Source organism: Pseudonaja textilis, chromosome Z (assembly GCF_049901715.1).
Source record: "Pseudonaja textilis isolate UNSWEBS1 chromosome Z, rPseTex1.2, whole genome shotgun sequence".
Classification (NCBI taxonomy): domain Eukaryota; kingdom Metazoa; phylum Chordata; class Lepidosauria; order Squamata; family Elapidae; genus Pseudonaja; species Pseudonaja textilis.
In genome coordinates this window covers 126,777,638-126,789,775 of record NC_142008.1, presented here as the reverse complement: position 1 = coordinate 126,789,775, position 12,138 = coordinate 126,777,638, and the positions used below count along the sequence as shown (strand labels likewise).

Below are 12,138 nucleotides of genomic sequence, written 5' to 3'. Positions count from 1 at the left end.
CTCGCCGCCTTCCCTTCATTGGCCACATCTATTCCGCAAGAGGTGGGCTCTTAAGCCCTATTGGCTATTTGCCTTCGTCAAAGAAGTTTTTATAAACTTCCATCTGCTCCTTTAAAAAAAAAAAAAAACCTAGCTAGACTTCGGCATGATTGGCTGCGAGGCTTCCTGTCGCTCAACAATTGGCTAGAGGTCTGTTCCGGAGAGGCGGACGTGCCCTCGGATTGGACAAGTCACGTGAAGAAGGCGGGATTTCTCCCGAGCAAGGAACTAAAGCGTCTTTACCACGTGGGAGTCGGAGGGATGGCGGACCGGCTGCCTCTGTCGTCTGAATTGATGGACTCGCGGGTGAGCTGGGGTGTTGAACACGGGTTGGCAATGCCTTTTGTCTGAGCAGATGTTTTTTGCCCTGAGCGTGTGATCTGGGCCGAATTGAGTTTCTTTAATTTAATATATTCAATATAATTATTAATTCTAATGTATATTAATGTGATTATTAATCTTAATGTGTGTATTTTAATGTGCATATGCATGTGCTATGAGCCATATGTGTGCGCGTGTGTATACTTCCATTCCTCTCCTCTTTTTCTTTATTATTTTTTCCACTCCATTCCTTTCTTCCGTTCCTCTTTTTCCTATTTATTCCTTTCCTCCACTCTCCTCTTTTATTCTTTTCTTCCATTCCTCTCTGCCTTTTCTCTATTCTTTTTTCCACACCTTTCCTTTTTCCTCTATTATTTTCTTCCACTCCTCCTTTTCCTCTATTATTTTCCACTCCTCTTTTTCCTCTACTTATTCTTTTCTTCCACTCCTCTTTTTCCTCCATAATTGATGGACCTGTTGATGATTCAACTGGTTTAAATTAACTTGCACGGATTTAAGTTCCTGCTGTATCTCCCTCTGAAGCAAACTTTGTGGAAAGACTGTGGATTGAAGGACTCTAAATAGGGATGTGACATAAAAGACTTTAAGTTGAACACGGGGATTAGTTTACTCAAAAAAATAGCATGGATTTAAAAATGAGCCCTCCTTTTATGAATTTGCCATCCAGTTCTGTGCATGCTTATTTGGAAAGGAGATATATTGAGGTCAAGGGCTGTTTACAAACTGAGGGGGGGGGTTAGGATGATAAAGTAACTGCTGAGAAAGAAATTTGCTTGGAGATTGGGGTGGGTATGTATTTTGTCTTGACAAAAGAAAACAAGACCACACTTGCACTATTACACCCTGTTTTGGTTGCCACATATATAAAAAAAAGATGTTGAGACTCCAGAAAGAGTGCAGAGAAGAGCAACAAAGATGACTAGGGGACTGGGGGCTAAAACATGGTTGCAGGAATTGTGGCTGTTAGTGAAAAGAAGGACTATATCATATGTATGATAACAGTATTTAAATATTTAGTTTAGTTTATTGTCATTGCACCTCGTACAACGAAATCAAACACCATCTTCAATGCACATCATGACCATGAAAATAAACACAAACACACATCCTTCACCCTTCACACGTTGAACCGGAAACCCCTGACACCACACCAATACTGCACTATACAGCAGAATTCAAAAGAGCTACTGCCCTGGGATATAAGCTGTTTTTCAGCCTCCTTGTCCTTGTTTTTATTGTCCTGTACCATCTGCCAGATGGTAATAGTTCAAAAAAAAGGGCTCCCAGGATGAGATGGATCTTTGAGAATGTTTTGAACTTTCTTAAGGCAGCGGGAGCTATAAAGCTCTTCCAAAGAGGGCAGAGGGCAACCCATGATCTTCTGGGCAATGACATTAACCCTCTGGAGTGCTTTCCTATCTGCCCCTGTGCAATTGGCCAACCATTGGAGGGGTTGCCCCAAAGAAGAGCGGGTCCACCTATTCTCCAAAGCATCAGAAGGCAGAACAAGAAGTAACAGATAGAAACTAATCCAAGAGAAAACCAACCAGAAGTAAGGAGAACTTTTCTAATAGAACAATTAGCCAGTGGAACAGTTTGCTTTGAGAAACTGAGAGTGTTCCAACACAGGAGGTTTGCAAGAAGAGATTGTATAGCCGTTTGTCTGAAAGGGTATGTAGAGTTTCCTTTCTGAGCAGTGGGTTCGACTAGAAGGCCTCCAGGGTTTCTTGAAACCATGTCTGTTATTTTGTTATCTGGGCGGGGGGTGGGTGGGGATGCAGAGAAAGGATAGGAGGAGGAGGAAGATGGAGAGGAAAAACAAAAATGATTGAAGAGGTCTGGGAAGAGGAGAAATCAGAATGGTAAATGGACAAGTCACATTTGGTTCACTTAGCTGTAGTGATGAATTTAGGCCAATCACTAGGAGACTAGTGAGTTCTTGCCTTAGCCATGAAAGTCAGCTGGGTGACCTTGGGCCGGCCACTTTCTCTCGACTCTAAGAAAGAGACAATGGCAAACCAAGTCTGAAAAATTTTGCAGGGACCTGTCAAGGCTACCTCCTATAACTGGACATGATTGAACAGAGGGGGAAAAACATACTTTCTCACAGCAGGCAGGCAGTTGTACATTACCTGGAATCTATTCACCTGGAAGATGGGAATAAGATGGAATAATTCTGAAACAGAGAAATTGATTTTTTTTCCCCCCGCCTGTATTTTCTTCTCTGTTTCAGGATATTGTGGAAGCTGACTTACCTGCAGCCCTAACCCTATTCAAATCTCTCCAAGAACAGGTGAGATAAATAATTCTAATTTTCCTTTGACCTAAAAGTTCAGCCCCGTTCCAGCATTTGCAACTTGGCAGTATTTGTTCTCTCTCTTTCAAAAATGTGATTTTGCTTCTTCCTTCCTTTGTGGGGTTACAGGAGGTTCTTGGTCCTTTCTGACCTTGTTTCATTGCCCAACTAGGTAACTTCATCTGTGCTGGTAAGGAGTGTAGTTTGCTGTCAGTTTATATTCCAGTTTATGTTAAAACAACACTCCTTATTAGCACTGATGATGTTACCTAGTTGGGTAATGAAACGTCTGCAAGAAAACAAGCGTGCTCAGAGAGCATCAAGGAACCTTCATTTCAACCCTGAGCGATAAATATTCTTCTTTATTGATACAGGTGATTGCAGTTACTCATCATATACAACATTTAATGCAGAAGGTACGAGCAGGTGATTATCCCACCGAAAAGGTAAGCAGTTGAACGAACGGAAAACGGGTGTGGGCCGATACAGGTAGTCCTCGACTTACAACCACAATTTAGCCCAACATTTCTGTTGCTGAGCGAGACATTTATGCAGTGAGCTTTGCCCCATTTTACGACCTTTCTTGCCGCACTTGTTAAGCGAATCACTGCCGCTGTTAAGTGAGTAACACGGTTGTTAAGTGAATCTGGCTTCCCTATGGGCTTTGCTTGTCAAAAGGTCACAAAAGGGGATCACATGACCCAGGGATGCTGCAACCGTCATAAATATGAGTCAGTTGCCAAACATCTGGATTTTGATCAGGTGACTACAGAGATGCTGCAATGGTCATAAGTGTGAAAACTGGTCATGTAATTATTTTTCAGGGCCATTGTAACAGTCATTAAATGAACTGTTATAAGTCAAGGACTCTGTATTCTGCTTCTCCTGTGAAGTTTTAATTATCTGCAAGATCTTCGCAGCCAATCTCCATGCCAGATACCTTTCTCCTTCTATGGTTGCATCTCATACCTTAGTTCTGTTCTCTAGGTCTCTACTCGAGGTTGTAAATTTATGGTTCACCAGCCTCCTTTTCTCCTCCCATCAGGGCCTCAGTTTCCTGGACGTGAAGGACCATCTCCTTCTCCTCTACATTCAAGACCTCTCCCACTTGATACTGGAGAAGACTTTGGGTCGTTCTGTGGCCAACCACCCAGCCTTACTGCGGCTGGTGGAGACGCGGACGGTAGGAGCCATGCTGGACTTCTGCAGGGAGATCTGGTTCATTAGCTTTACGATGGGTGGACTTCAACTCCCAGAATTCCCCAGCCAATATGGCTGCTAGGAACCTTAGTAACATGAAGATGAATGGGCTTCATCTCCCAGAACACCGCATCCAATATGGCTGCTAGGAACCTTAGTAACGTGAAGATGAATGGACTTCCAACTCCTAGAATTCCCCAGCCAGTATGGCTGTTAGGGACCTTAGTAAATTGAAGATGAGTGGGCTTCATCTCCCAGAATACCTCATCCAATATGGCTATTAGGATCCTTAGTAAATTGAAGATGGGTGGACTTCAACTCCCAGAATTCCCGAGCCAGTATGGCTCTTAGGAACCTTAATAAATTGACAGTGGGTGGACTTCATCTCCCAGAATTCCAATATGGCTGCTGGCAACCTTAGTAATGCTATAAGATGATGGGCTTCAACTCCCAGAATTCCTCAGCTGACTGCTGGCTGTGGAATCCTGGGAGTTGAAGTCCACCCATCTTAAAGCCACTAAGGTTGAAAAACCTTAATGTATTTAAGGAAAATAACTTGGGAGGACATAGAAAAATGTCATTTTCTTGATAATGGTTCATATCTCTGACGAAGCCCATTGGGATTCAGTGACTTTTGTGATTGAATTAAAGAAAGCCGGTTTATTTTTCAATAAGCTTCTTTTTGGGTGGGGGGGATGCACAGGTGTTGGAGAAGATGCGTCCAATTGAGCAGAAATTGAAATACCAAGTGGACAAACTGGTGAAGGCAGTTGTAACTGGGGGACTGGGTAAGTCATGAGGGATTTGGAGGGGTGGGGTGGAAAAAGGGGTGCAAAGTGGACCCCTCAGAAAAGCGGTCTTAATCGGTTTTTCATGGTTTCTGTTCTTGTCTTTCCAGCTGAAGATGATCCCTTGAAGTACAAACCAAATCCGGATAATTTGGTCAGCAAGGTAGGAAAAAAGAAAAAGATTTGATTACAGAGGTTGTCCTCTACTTACAACGGTTCATTTAGAGAAAAATGCCACTTACGACTGTTGCACCATCCCAATGATCACTTGATCCAATTTCAGACGCTTGACAACCGATTCATATTTATGACAGTTGCAGTATCCTGGGGTCATGTGATCACATTTTGTAACGTTCACACCAGTAAAGTCAAAGGGGAAGCCAGATTCACTTAATGACCATGTTACTAACATAATAACTGCAGTGATTCACCATCACGTGTGGCAAGCAAGGTTGTAAAATCAGGCAAAGCTCTCTTAACAAATGTCTCACTTAACAACAGAAATTGTGGGGCTCAAAAGTCAAGGACTTCCTGTATAGTCTTACCTGGGGCATGTCTAAAGCGGGACTAGAACTCCCCATCTCCCGGTGATTGTCCCAAAGTCACCCAGTCGGCTTTCATGTCTAAGGCAGGACTAGAACTCACCGTCTCCTAGTGATTGGCCCAAAGTCACCCAGTCGGCTTCGATGCCTAAGGCAGGACTAGAACTTATCCTCTCCTAGTGATCGGCCCAGAGTCACCCAGTTGGCTTTCATGTCTAAGGCAGGACTAGAACTCACCCTCTCCTAGTGATTGGCCCAGAGTTTACCCAGTCGGCTTTCATGTCTAAGGTGGGACTAAAACTCACTGTCTCCTGGTGATTGGCCAGTCTTTCATGCCTAAGGTGGGAATAGAACTCACCCTCTCCTGGTGATTGGCCCAGTGTAACCCAGTCAGCTTTCATGTCTAAGGTGGGACTAGAATTCACCGTCTTCTGTGATTGGCTCAGAGTGTGGGAGTTTTAAATCCACAAGCGCTGGATAGAATTCTGGGGGTTTCCTTTCACCCACCGCCTGGGGATTTCTGGGAGTTGAAGTCCCCACCTCTTAAAGTCGCCCAGGTTAAGAAACACTGATCTAGTCTTTTAAATTCAAATAAATTCTTGCAATTCCCTCGTCCCATTCCAAGCTCAGTGACTCGGAAGACGGAGAAGAGGAGGAAGATGTTGGCGCTACTACCAAGAAACCTGGGAAAGAGGTTTCCAAAGGAGGCATCCGGAAATACATCCCGCCTCGCCTGGTCCCCGTGCATTACAGTAAGAATGAAACCTTAGAGGTGAAGGCTCTGGTGGACACGTGCAGTAAAAGTAATCTGGTTCTAAATGTCGATAAAACGAAGGAGATCATTGTAGATTTTAGGAAGAGCCAACGTAGTCGTACTCCACTCGGTATCAGCCATAGAAGTGGTCAACAGTATTAAGTATATGCGGGTGCAGATAACTAACATTCTGAATTGGTCTTTCCACACGTCGTACTTAATGAAGGGTGCAAACCGGGGTCCGCATTTCCTGCGTCAGATGTGGAGAGTACATCTTTCTCCTGTCCTGTCCACTTTTTCAGAGGCACAATTGAGAGCGTTTTTAACAAAGCGCATCTCTGCTTGGTTTGGTGGCCACAGCGCCTCAGATAGAAAGTCCCTACAGGGAGTGGTGAGGGCAGTGGAGATTATAGGAAGCTCGCTTCCTATTATTCAGGATGCTGCTTATTAGCGCTATGTGCTTAGAGCCCGAAGCATTGTTGGAGACCCCACATGCCCGCTTTACGACCTGTTTCTGTTGCTCCACTCTGGGAGGGGGTTTCGAAATATTTCTAGCAGGACTTCCACAATTTTGTAACAGCTTTGTTCCCTGTGCCATCCGTCTGGTAAACTCACAAGATTAGTTTCTCTCACCATGTACACAGGTATAACATCTGAACTAGACTGTGTAGTTTCTCTGTGATATATAATACATTTGGGTATATGCGTAGTCCTCTACTTATCTGTATTTATTCATTTATTCTGTTACGTACTGTATATTGGAGGTGGTGAACCTTTGAGAGCTGGGTGCAACGAAATTTCACTTTAATGTATGCCAATTAGTATACATTCAAAGGGACAGTAAACGTATTGTTCTATTCTAAACCTGGTTTCCCAAAGGGAGGGACAGAGTTTGGCGTCGCGACATAAGAAAGAACAAACCAGGTTGCTTGATCCGGCATGAACATCTCTGTCTCTGTCTCTCGCAGATGAAACCGAGATGGAGAAAGAGAAGAAAATGGCGGAACAAGCCAAAAAGCGAGCACTTAGCAGCTCCATCATCCGCGAGCTGAAGGAACAGTATTCTGATGCTCCAGAAGAGATCCGGGAAGGGCGTCACGCTCACACGGCCCGACAGAACCGGGAGGATGAGCATCGGTGAGTGAGGAAGGAGGGAAGGGTCAGACCAGGTGTGAGGAAGGCGAGGGCATCGGCCCATTTGCTCAGAAGGACTGAGATAGTGGGTGGAGGCTTTATTTATTTGGGTCCTTATAAATAATTCAGGGTGATGAACACACAAAATTCTTCTAGTTTCCTCACAACGACAACCCTGCGAGGTGGGCTGGAGAGAGAGAGAGAGAGAGAGAGAGAGGGATTGACCCAGTCAGCTTTCATGCCGGAAACAGGACTAGAATTCACAGTCTCCTGGTTATTGGCCCAACGTCACTCAGCTCGTTTTTCATGTCTAAGGTGGGACTAGAACTCAGATGTCTTTTGGTGATTGGCCCAAAGACACTCAGTGGATTTTGTCCCTAAGGTGGGACTAGAACTCACCATCTCCCAGTGATTGGCCCAAAGTCACCCAGCTGGCTTTCATCCCTAAGGCGGGACTAGAACTCACCATCTCCCAGTGATTGGCCCAAAGTCACCCAGCTGGCTTTCATCCCTAAGGCGGGACTAGAACTCACCATCTCCCAGTGATTGGCACAAAGTCATCCAGCTGGCTTTCATCCCTAAGGTGGAACTAGAACTCACCATCTCCCAGTGATTGGCCCATTGTCACCCAGCGGCTTTCATCCCTAAGGCAGGGCTAGAATTCACCCTCTCCTGGTGATTTACCCAAGATTCACCATCCGGTTTTTAATGCCCAAGGTGGAACTAGATTTCACTGTCTCCTGGTGATTGGCTCAAAGTCACCCAGTAGCTTTCATCCCCAAGGTGGGACTAAAACTCACCATCTCCCAGTGATTGGCCCATAGTCACCCAGTGGCTTTTGTGCCTAAGGCAGGACTAGAACTCCCCCTCTCCTAGTAATTTACCCAAAATTCACTACCCAGCACCAAAGAAGGCCCTAATGGAGAGGCATCACAGGTTTTGAAGCAGGAGTCTCAGTTGTACTGGTGGAGCCTCCGGAGGCAGGCGCAGTCTACCTTGGAACGCCATCCGCCTCGCTGCCTTCATTGGCCTCTGCAGTCCAAACACGTTCCTGTCTTCTTGTCTATCGCAGGACCAACTACGAGGAGAGCATGATGGTCCGTCTCAATGTGACCCGGAAGGAGAAAGCCCGTCGTAGACAAGGAGGGGTCTTCAGTTCCCAGCTCAGCTCCCTCACTCACTTCGGGGACATCAGCGCCCTCACAGGGGCTACCCCGTCTCTGGGAGAAGTGAGTTTATTGGGTCTGCCTTATCGTTGAGACGGAAAGGGGTCGGTAGGGGTGCCTGGTTGGATTGGTGGATGGGCAGGGAAAGGTGGCTCGACACAAGTGAGCCATGTTGGGCAGGGAGGGGGAAAGGGGGCAGCTTTTCGTGAATATTATTGGGGTGCATGAATACTGTGTGCCGGAAGCTCCTTGGCGGCCTGGGTTCCTCTTTGTTATTGGATACATTTAATTTCTTTTAGATGATTTTGCAAGTAGCTTCAGATGAGGAAAATAGCCAACACACCTTTCTCCCCTTCTTCCCCCCCCCCCACCAACAACAACCCTGCTAGGTGGGCTGGACAGAGAGGGAGGGACTGGCCCAGAGTAACCCAGCTGGTTTTCTGTCCTGGCGTAGGCTTCCCAAGATCGTGAAGCAGACTCCCTATCCCGATAAAACCCCTTTTATTTAGAGTAAAGTGAATTCCTTTCCAACAAAGTCACGGCAAACAGTCCTTCATGAGATTTCACAACTTGATCAGGCTTGGACAGTTGCCCAAGCTGATATCTTTCAGACATCGCAATACTTGGCAAGCATGCTCGAATGAACTAATCGTCTCCTGCAAAGCCCCTCTCGCCTTTCGCTCCTCTTTTATACTCTAAGGGAGGGGCCATTCACCATCCAACTGTAGCTTTACTCCCGAGTCAACCCTTGTTTCTTAACTGTTCCCTTCTCCTGGCAGCTCTGCGCATGCGCACACTGGGAACAGGCTCCAGCTGTTCTTCTTCCCCACTGATCTACGATTCTGAAGGCAGCCGATAACTGTCGGACAGCCCTGGCCCCAACTCTGCCTCGGATGCAGAGCCCTCGTCACAGCCTTCCCCAGATTCCAAGACTAGCCCATGTTCCTCCCCAACCTCTGAATCTCCTGCCAGCTCTGCCGGCCGGGCCACGACACTTTTTGGGGGACTAAAACTTAATGTCCCCCTGGTGATTGACCCGAAGTCACCTAAGCAGCTTTCATGAGCCTAAGGCGGGACTAGAACTCACCGTATCCTGGTGATTGACCTGAAGTCAGCCAGCTGGCTTTTGTTCCTACTGACTCAAAGTCACCCAACCAGCTTTCATGCCTAAGGCAGGATTAGAACCCATCGTCTTCTGATGATTGACCCAAAGTCACCCAGCTGGCTTCAGTGCCTAAGGCAGGACTAGAACTGCCTGTCTCCTGGTGGCTGGCTCAAAGTCACTTAGCTGGCTTTCAAGCTTAAGTCGGGACTAGAACTCGGGATCTACCGCTTTCTAGCCTGGTGGTTGGAATAACTGATCTATGCCCGTAAACCTTCTGAGATACAAGACACCATCACCACTCCCAATAAATGTACACTCAAAATACAACGCGGTGCACAATTTCAAAGGTTTATTGAAGGGAAGAAAAAGTGGTTGAAAGCGCCGCCTCCTTCCCAAGTGGATTGAGTACAAGGAGAGCAAAATTCCATATTCAGACAATACATTTACACCCCTTCACAAAGCATGCCACGCCTAAGAGGCCGTCCCTACACCCCCTTATTTTCTTACATTCTAAGATGAGCTAAACTGTAGGTTTAAGGATTAACATGGCATTGTTTTCTGTGCCTCTTGTGTCTTATCTTGTTTCATTCTAAGATGAGCTAAACTGTAGGTTTAAGGGTTAACATGGCATTGTTTTCTGTGCCTCTGTGTCTTATCTTGTTTCACTGTTGGGTTTTACCTTGAGAGGATATCCCTTATTTACTTGTTGCAGTTCTTCCTGTTTTCCAAGAAGATTGGAGCAATGCATCATGTACTTGTAACTGAACACCTTTTGGGTTTTAGGGTGGGAGTTTTATATGTAACAGAAAGAGTAAAGAGGAATCTTCTAGCTTAACCATATTTAAACTATGCAAAACCTTATTATAAAAGAGTAACTTATAAATACTTTTCTCTCATTACTACCATGTTTTGCAGACTGGGAGTGAGATCCCTTTGGCCACGGAAGGGGTCATCAGAACTTTTCGTATCTGCGGCTTCTTTATTATGAGGGAATCTGGGGCGGTGTTTTCCAACCTCAACCTAAGATGGTGGACTTCAATTGCCAGACTTGCCCAGCCAGACATCGCTGGGTTGTTGTGTTTTTTTCCTCTAGTCTCCTAAAGGGGAGAGATTGCAGAAAAGGGGGTTAGAAGAGAGTATGCAGCGTACAATATCAAAAGAAATGCATTAGCATCAAGGGAACGTTGAGCGTTGAATTCCATCTAATTTAAACTTGCTTCGGTTGCTAACCTCCATTTTGGCTAGAGAATTGCGCGAGTGACTCACTAAACAGTTCCAAAATTGAATCAGGCCCCACAACAACCTGCTGAACGATTGGTTTAGGATTTATGACCAAAATTCCACCCTCCGTTGCTGTTGTTAATTGGGGACTATTTGCTAAGCACTTTGAATGCAGGAATTCTCCGTCTTTATACGTTTCTCTCTTTCTTATGATTTTATTTCCTCTGATCTCTCTTCTTTTTTTCCTACCGCTTCCTCCTTACAGGATTTGAATCCACCCCAAAAAAGAAGGAAGAAGATCGGCGCGAAAGGAGGAAAGAGGAAAGGTAAACATTTGTGAAAAGGGGGTGATCTCTTCCTCCCCCGCCTTTCAATCGGAAAGATTAGGAAGTTTAGCAAACTTTCTTCTTGCACCCCAAATTCCCTCTGTTTCTCCTGGGGGTTTAGGAAGCGAAGGGAATCTCAAATTCGAATTCCTCCTTGTGAAAAGATTAAAATCTGGAATCTTGCAAAGCGAGGAAGTCTCAAAATCTGCCAGGCCTTTTTTTTCTTTTTTCCTTAAATTGATCTTGATTGCCAGTTGCAACTGGTGTATATTAATGACGGTCGAAGCATCCCGGGGTCACCATTTGCGATCCTTCCCAGCCGGCTTCCGACCGGCAAAGTCAGTGAGGAACAGGTGGATTCGCTTAATGACTGCACGGTTCGTTTAACGACTGCAGTGGCTCACTTAACAATCATGAATCACGGGGGAGGGGGTGAAGGTTGTAAAAATCGGACGTGATTCAATTTACAGCCATCTTACTTAGCAATGGGGATTCTGGTTATAAGGCGAGGATTTACCTGCATTTCCTTTGCTTCTTGTGAATATCCGTTCCTCACTGAGGTCTAGCCTCTTGGTAGAAACCCAGCCTCTTCCTGTCTAAAGCTGTATATATTTTTTTCCGTGCTAAATTCACTCCCTTCGTGTCTTTCTTTCTTCCTTTCTCTCCCTTCTTTTCCCTCTCTCATCCTCCAGGTTTCCGCAAGAGACGTTAAATTTCCCTGCTCAGGACTGAGGTCCGCGGACCCACCCCAATAACTCAGAATGACACCCCAATTAAGCCTGTTTGGGATACTGTTAATAATAAAGGCCATCTTTTCTGGTTTAATCTCTTGTCGTGGTTTATGCTTTTCCTGGGAGAAAAATCCATGATACAGTCGGGGGCGCGGGGGCGACAAAAAAATACACATTTGGGGCTTGTTCTTAATTCTAATCGCCCTCGGTGGGAAGAAAAGCAAACTTTTTTTCTCCAAAAGAAAGTTTAACCTAGTTAACCAGATCCATGATGGGCGATCGTGTTCTGACTCGGGCTTCCCAAGGTCATGAAGTCCCGATAAAACCTCTTTTATTTAGGTTAGGGAATTCCTCTCCAGCAAAGTCCCAGCAAACAGTCTTTTAAGAGATTACACAACTACAGATCTTTTATCAGGCTGGGAGAGTTGCCAGGCCGATATCTTCCAAATGCCACACTGTAGCAGCAATTATTTGGCAAGAAGTCAGGAACAGAT

The 12,138-nt window shown here is 45.5% G+C and overlaps 1 protein-coding gene across 1 annotated transcript; it reads left to right on the top strand.

Annotated features, from left to right (window-relative positions):
- Positions 1 to 219: 219 nt before the first annotated feature.
- On the top strand, positions 220 to 11,738 carry NGDN (neuroguidin). Its single transcript, XM_026719520.2, has 11 exons — positions 220 to 345; positions 2,615 to 2,674; positions 3,052 to 3,123; positions 3,723 to 3,860; positions 4,581 to 4,665; positions 4,776 to 4,828; positions 5,833 to 5,959; positions 6,930 to 7,098; positions 8,168 to 8,324; positions 10,853 to 10,913; positions 11,606 to 11,738. Exons 1-11 carry the CDS (start codon positions 301 to 303, stop codon positions 11,623 to 11,625), a joined length of 987 nt encoding a protein of 328 aa, XP_026575305.1. The 5' UTR covers positions 220 to 300; the 3' UTR covers positions 11,626 to 11,738.
- Positions 11,739 to 12,138: the final 400 nt, after the last annotated feature.